Source organism: Leopardus geoffroyi, chromosome D3 (assembly GCF_018350155.1).
Source record: "Leopardus geoffroyi isolate Oge1 chromosome D3, O.geoffroyi_Oge1_pat1.0, whole genome shotgun sequence".
NCBI lineage: Eukaryota > Metazoa > Chordata > Mammalia > Carnivora > Felidae > Leopardus > Leopardus geoffroyi.
In genome coordinates, this window is record NC_059339.1 from 94,551,104 (window position 1) to 94,558,528 (window position 7,425).

The 7,425-nt window shown below is 47.6% G+C and overlaps 1 protein-coding gene and 1 long non-coding RNA gene across 2 annotated transcripts in view; both read left to right on the forward strand.

Annotated features, from left to right (window-relative positions):
• The window catches only part of LOC123587951 (hydroxypyruvate reductase-like), a gene marked incomplete at its 3' end in the record, with an annotated part of 16,864 nt that extends 11,904 nt beyond the window's left edge, over positions 1 to 4,960 (forward strand). The window contains exon 2 of the mRNA XM_045458078.1: positions 4,553 to 4,960. Within this exon, the coding sequence (XP_045314034.1) occupies positions 4,556 to 4,960 (405 nt within the window). The remainder of the gene's footprint in view (positions 1 to 4,552) is intronic.
• A 504-nt stretch (positions 4,961 to 5,464) lies between these two features.
• Positions 5,465 to 7,067, forward strand: LOC123587954. Its single transcript, XR_006707625.1, has 2 exons — positions 5,465 to 5,887; positions 6,729 to 7,067. It is a non-coding gene; the product is annotated as an uncharacterized LOC123587954 (long non-coding RNA).
• Positions 7,068 to 7,425: the final 358 nt, after the last annotated feature.

Genomic DNA, 7,425 nt, shown 5'->3' on the forward strand with positions numbered 1-7,425 from the left:
GATGGCCAACACACACATGAAAAGAGGCTCAACATCATTCATTATTAGGGAAATGCAAATCAGAACCACAATGAGGTATCACCTCATACCTGTCAGAATGACTAGATCAAAAACAAGACTTAACAACAGGTATTGGTGAGGAGGTGGAGAAAAAGGAACCCTCGTGCACGGTTGGTGAGAATGCAAACTGGTGCAGGCACTATGGAAGACAGTATGGAGGTTCCTCAAAAAATTAATTACTGAAACCTTATGATTCAGGAATTGCTCTAGTGGGTATTTGCCCAAAGAATACAAAAACACTAATTCAAAGGGATTTGTCCTATGTTTATTGCAACATTATGTACAATAGCCAAACTATGAAAGCAACCCAAGTGTCCAAGTGTCCATTGGTAAGTGAATGGATAAAGAAGATATTATATATATATGTATATATATATATATATGATATATCACATATTCATATATATATGAATATTTTTCAGCCATTAAGAAGAACAAAATGTTGCCATTTGCAACAACATGGATGGATCTAGAAAGTATAATGCTAAGTGAAATAAACAAGTCAGAGAAACACAAATACCATATAATAATTTCACTCAAATGTGGAACTTAAGAAACAAAACAAATGAACCAAGGGAAAAAAAGACAAACCAAAATACTCCTTTTTAAAAAAAAGTTAAAAAAAGTTTGTCTGTTTAAGTAGTCTCTACACCCAACCTGGAGCTCAAACTCAGAACCCCGATATCAAGGGTCACATGCTCTCTCAACTGAACCAGCCACGTGCCCCAAACACTCTTAACTCTAGAGAACATGCTGGTGGTGACCAGAGAGGAGTTGGATGGGGTGATGGGTGAAATAGGTGAAGGGGATAAAAACACTTGATGAGCACTGAGTGCCGTATGGAACCGTTGGATCACTATATTGCACACCTGAAACTGATAGACCACTGTATGTTAACTACACTGGAATTAGCATTTTTAAAAAATCCATAATTCATGAAAGAGGTCAAAATATCAACATTAACAGGGGTTTGGAAGCCGTTGACTCCAGCTCTCATGGATGACACTGAGAGGTCCAGGACTTCAGTGGAGGAAGTAACTGCAGACGTGGCGGAAATAGCATTAGAACGAGAAGTAGGGCCTGCAGACGGGACTGCTGCCATCTCATGGTAAAACTTGAACCAGTGGAGAGTTGCTTCTTACAGATGAGCAAAGACGTTGGTTTTTCAAGATGGAATCTACTGCTGGTGAAGGTGCTGTGAAAAGTGTAGGGGCGCCTGGGTGGTGCAGTCGGTTAAGCGTCCGACTTCAGCCAGGTCACGATCTCGCGGTCCGTGAGTTCGAGCCCCGCGTCGGGCTCTGGGCTGATGGCTCAGAGCCTGGAGCCCGTTTCCGATTCTGTGTCTCCCTCTCTCTCTGCCCCTCCCCCGTTCATGCTCTGTCTCTCTCTGTCCCAAAGAAAATAAATAAACGTTGAAAAAAAAAATTAAAAAAAAATTGTTGAAATGACAACAAAGGATTTAGAATATGATGACATACCTTTAGTTGATAGGGCAGTAGCAGGATTTGAGAGGATTAGCTCCAATTTTGAAAGAAGTTCTACTGTGGGTAAAATGCTATCGAATAGCATTGCAGGCTACAAAGAAATCGTTTGTGAAAGGAAGAGTCAGGTGGTGTGGCAAACTTCACTGCTGTCTCGTTTTGAGAAATTGTCGTGGTTGTCTCAGTCTTCAGCAACCACCACCCTGATCAGTCAGCAGCCGTCAACCCCGAGGCAAGACCCTCCGCCAGCAAAAAGATGATGACTCACAGAAAGCTCAGTGATGGTTAACATTTTTTAGCAACAAGCTTTTCAAATTGAGGTATGAACTTTTTTTAGACATAATGCTCTTGCGTACTTAATAGGCTACAGTATAGTGTAAACATAATTTTTATATGCCCTGGGAAATAAAAATCACTTGACTTGCTGTATTGCGATATTCACTTTATTGGAACCAGACTTGCAAAATCTCCAAGGTGTGCTTGGAGATCATTAAACTCCAAGTAGGGGACACCTCTTGAGCAGCAAGGAGTGGTAATGGTAGTGGTACATTTATTAAGCTTGGCGGCACTTAATGGGCTCATTTTATTATTATTTTTATAACTTGCATGCGTTATAAATAATTAAATAACATTTATAACTTAAATGTGTTATAAATTTAATTAAAAATTAAATCCAGGGGCGCCTGGGTGGCGCAGTCGGTTAAGCGTCCGACTTCAGCCAGGTCACGATCTTGTGGTCCAGGAGTTCGAGCCCCGCGTCGGGCTCTGGGCTGATGGCTCAGAGCCTGGAGCCTGTTTCCGATTCTGTGTCTCCCTCTCTCTCTGCCCCTCCCCCGTTCATGCTCTGTCTCTCTCTGTCCCAAAAATAAACGTTGGAAAAAAAAAAAAAATTAAATCCAGTTTTATCAAATTCTTATTTTTTTACTACAGTAACTTCCAACTGAATACAGCAGGGATTCTGGCAATTTGGATTCTTGCTGGGCTGAATTTGATAGAGCACCCTGGGTAGGTTGGCCAGTAATAAAACTTAAAATAATCTTTTGTGACTACTGGTAATACTCCCTTTTTGCCAGTCAGTGATTAAGAGCTTTTTTATGCTCTTGAGGTAGAAATAGTGAAACTTGGGGCATCTGTGTGGCTTAGTCAGTGAAGCATTTGACTTCGGCTCAGGTCATGATCTCACGGTTCGTGAGTTTGATCCCCGTGTCGGGCTCTGTGCTGACAGCTCAGAGCCTGGAGCCCGCTTCAAATTCTGTGTCTCCCTCTCTGCCCCTCCCACACACACACTCTGTCTCTCTCTGCCTCTCAAAACTAAAGAAAACTAATAAAAATAAAATAGTCATCTTAATAAAAATAAATAAAACCTTTAGTCCATTTTGCAGACAATAACATATATCTTTTACTTGCACAGTAAAAAATGGCCAATTTTGTTAGTTATTGCTGCATACATAACAAATTTTCCTAAATTCCAGTGGCTGTAAAAACAAACTCTATGACCTCCCAGGTTTTGGGGTCAGGAATCCAGGAGTAGCTTGTCCAGGTGGTTCTGCCCAGATCTTATGAAACTTTAATTGAGGGTTGGCCAGGGCTGTGGTCACCTCAGGGCTCGCCAGGCTGGTGTCAGGCCTCTTCAGATCAGCTTCCAAGCTCATTCATGTGGGCCTCTGCACAGGGAAGCCTCCGGCCTGGCCCTGGCTCCCCCCCTGGAGAGGGAGGAAGAGAGCCCAAGCTGTGACCTCCCGTGGCTTCTGCCGTATTCTCTTCACTAGAAGCACCGGGGTTGGGGTCCCACAAAGGTGTGATTAACAGGAGGGGGACTTTGGAGGCCACCTGAGAGGCTGCCATCACAGCTGAAGGGCAGAAATCAAGACTCAGGCAGAATAGGGAGGAAAGTGGGTGTGATGGAGACATTGGTAACTTCAGACGGGTGGGTCTATTGTCCTTCAGGTTTTTTAGGGACTTGTCCAGGAAATAAAATGAATCCCAGTGTTGATGTAATTTAGAAAATCTAGAGTAACTGCAATATAATGATTTATGAGAAATACATATTTCATCGTTCAGAGGACCAAACTACTTCTCAGATATATTTGGTCTTCATCCATAGTTCCTGGGAACACTTCAGAGCCAGAAAGGTGACAAGGATGTCTTAATGAAGGAGACTTCTGGACCCCACTCAAGGGCGGGGCTATCGCCAGGACGACCAAGCAGGTGATCAGAGGGTTGGAACTTCCGGCACAACCCCCCCCCCCTGCGGAGAGGGGAGGGCTGGAGGCTGAATTGGCCAATGGGAACTTCCAGACCCACCCCAGACGCCTGCATAGAGGGGAGGGGCTGGAGGCTGAATCAACCAATGGAAACTTCCGGCCCCACCCCCGACCTCCTGGAGAGGGGAGGGGCTAGAGGCTGAATCGGCCAATGGCCAATGATTTAATAAATGGTGGGGATACAAAGAAGCCTCTATAAAAGCCTTTTCTGGAGCCGGCCCACACTTCGGCACCCGAACTCTTCCGTGTGCCGGTGGGCCGGGCCCCAGGCTCCACGAGGACAGAAATTCGAGTTGGGCACCTCGCTCTGTGGATCTCTCCCATCTCCGTGTTGCTACACACTCTTTGTATCTGTAAGGAACCGGTCAGCACAGGTCAGCCTTCCCCTGAGCTCTGTGAGACTCTCGACAAGTTAACAGAATCAAAGGATTCTGCAGAATCGGCTGCCGGTTGGTCAGAGGCACAGGTACCTGGTACCTGTGACTAGAGTCTGAAGGTGGGGGCTGGGAGGGGGCATCTTATAGGACAGAGTCCTTAACCCGTAGGATGTGACGGTGTCTCTGGTAGATAGTGTCAGAATTGAATTGAATTCTGGGACACGCTGCTGGGATCCTGAGAACTGCTTGGAGTTGCGGGTGGGGGACTTGGAAATTGGTGCTCAGAACCTTAAAAGAGCAACAGAGGAGCATATTGATGGTCTCTTAAAGACTGTCTTTGACAGCAGAAATTGTGCTTCTCTTCCTGCAGGCCATGGGGGATCAGGACTTACCTGGCGTTTTGGTGTCTGGACTGGAAGGACCTCATGGTATATGTGAGGATCACATTGGAGATCTGCAGAAACACTTTACTCTCATTACTCTGCAAGAATTTTTGGAAAATAACACACGATTCGGTCCAAAGGTCCAAGCTGTATACATCTGGGGCGGAAAGCCAGCCGTTACCCAGGAGCTCCTGCAGAGTCTGCCCTCCTTGAAGATAATTGCCAGTGCAGGAGCAGGTCTAGATCACCTGGACCTGAAGCTCATTGCCAGCTATGGTGTGAAGGTGGCCAACACACCACAGGCGGTTTCCAGTCCCACAGCAGACATGGGGATGGCCTTACTGCTGGCCGCAGCTCGCAGAGTCGTGGAAGGTACCCAGTCCTTGGAGATGCTGGTTTTCTTTTTTTTTTTTTTTTTTTTAATTTTTTTAACGTTTATTTATTTTTGAGACAGAGAGAGACAGAGCATGAACGGGGGAGGGGCAGCGAGAGAGGGAGACACAGAATCGGAAACCGGCTCCAGGCTCCGAGCCATCAGCCCAGAGCCCGACGCGGGGCTCGAACTCACGGACCGCGAGATCGTGACCTGGCTGAAGTCGGACGCTCAACCGACGGCGCCACCCAGGCACCCCAAGGAAGAGCACGTTTTAAATCACAATCGGAATTCGGTCATTTTTTTTTTTTTTTTTCAACGTTTATTTATTTTGGGGACAGAGAGAGACAGAGCATGAACGGGGGAGGGGCAGAGAGACAGGGAGACACAGAATCGGAAACAGGCTCCAGGCTCCGAGCCGTCAGCCCAGAGCCCGACGCGGGGCTCGAACTCACGGACCGCGAGATCGTGACCTGGCTGAAGTCGGACGCCTAACCGACGGCGCCACCCAGGCGCCCCATGTGATATTTTTATGATTACCTAGGAATGTGGCTGTGACTTTTGTGTTGAAAAATTTCACCAAGAGAGAGATTTTAACTCACAGCTTTGTTTTTTGTTTCTTTAATTTCTAACGTGCTTTTCCCAAGGGAGCTTTCCATACCCACTGAGCAATTTGACTGGTTCCTTTCTGTGCACTTCCTCCCTCAGCCTGACACCCGGTCTTACTGATTCTGTCTCCAAACAGCCTTCAGACCTGCCTGTTCTCTCTCACCTCATCGATGCCACTGGGCTCAGGCCCCGTCCTTTCTCACCTGAAATACGTATTCTCCTAACAGTCTGCTCACACCTGCTCTTGAACCTCCCACTCTCCTTGCAAACCAGCCAGATGATGGCCGTTGTTTACGACCTTTACTGGCTTCCCACTGCACGTGGAACACATTTCCGGCTGGTGAGCAGTTTGGGGATGTACGGGGAGCTGAGAGATTGTGCCTTAGAACTGTGCCCGTTTTTCAGTCACTGTTTGCACCATGGGCAGTGGAGGGACTTAGGTAGATGTGACGACTTTCCTTGAGATGAACACGCAGGCACAGAGGCCAGGGTTCTCCCAGGACAAGGTGTGTGGTGTGGGCAGCGTATTCGTCTTTCCTTTGGGCTGTCCCCTGACCCAAACATGTGTTTTGTATTCCATATATGTATTCCATATTTGCATAGCAGTGGAGGTTACCCGGCATGCTGTGGCCTCCGGGATCTTGGAATTCCTGTTGAGTAATCAGTTGTTTGGGATGGCCAGAGCAGGAGTTAAACAAATCCTGCCTGCATCGGGCCCTTGGGTCTTTGCTTTGCGTTTCGTAGGCAACGTTCCAAGGCCCTCTCCTGTTTTGTTTGTTTTCTAGAGACTGCGAGGTGTTTGCTGCATTCAGCAATGCTCTGTGGTCACAGAAGTACACACTCCTGCTCTTACTTGGGAGTGGGACCCACTTCCTGCCAGTAATGTTCTGTCGTTGCTGAGTGCATGTCCGATGCACAGTCAGGCTCGCACCTGTCTCTGGGGGCTCAAATGAGAAGAAGCTCCTGGCCGCAAGGAGCTTCAACGTGGGGTGCAATTCTGCAGACCCAGAGGCCTCGCCTCAGAGGTCCCGAGGGGCCCCCAGTGTTTCCATGGTGGGGGAGGAGCCTGGACCCAGCAGCAACAGGCCCAGTCTTTGGCTCCCCTCAGAAACTCCTTCCGGAGGTGCCGTGATGAATTCCTGACTGGAGAACATGGTGTTTCTTCCTTGTCCCCTTCATAGGAAATGAGAGGAGGAGGAGGCTGTGGGGGCCACTTACTGTGAGAGTCTGGATGACCTGCTTCAGCGATCAGACTTTGTGCTGTTGGCCGTGAGCCTGACGCCCCAGACCCAGAGGCTGATTGGGAAGCGGGAGCTGAATCTGATGAAGCCCACTGCCATTCTCGTCAACATCGGCACAGATACTTGCCTGCGCCACGGTCTGTGCGGAGGCCCGCGGGGCTGCAAAGTCTGCAAAGTCGGCCCAGCTCGACTTTCTCCTGGACAGCTGTGGGTCCAGAGAGTCCGTGCGCACTGGCGGGTGATGAGCTCAAGGGAGTTTCCATTTAGAAATATTTCTGATTTTTGTTTTCACATCATTTCGAGCCTCCAATTAGTAACAAAAAGGATGAGAATAGTACAGTATGGGGTTTTCACATCCCAATTGGGGCATCTACTTTGGGGCATCACAGTTTGGTCTTCTAGGTGTGATTAAGCAAAATTTATGGGCATACATTTTCTGAGCCTTCACTTTAAAAACATTTCTTTTAAGTGTGAGAACGAGGCGGGGAGGGGCAGAGAGAGGGAGAGAGAAAACCCCAAGCAGGCTTTGCACTGTCAGCGTGAAGCCCAGTGTGGCCTGAGCCAAAACCAATTGTCAGATGCTTAACCAACTGAGTCACCCAGGTACCCCTTCACTTTTGTTTTTAAGTTTATTTAT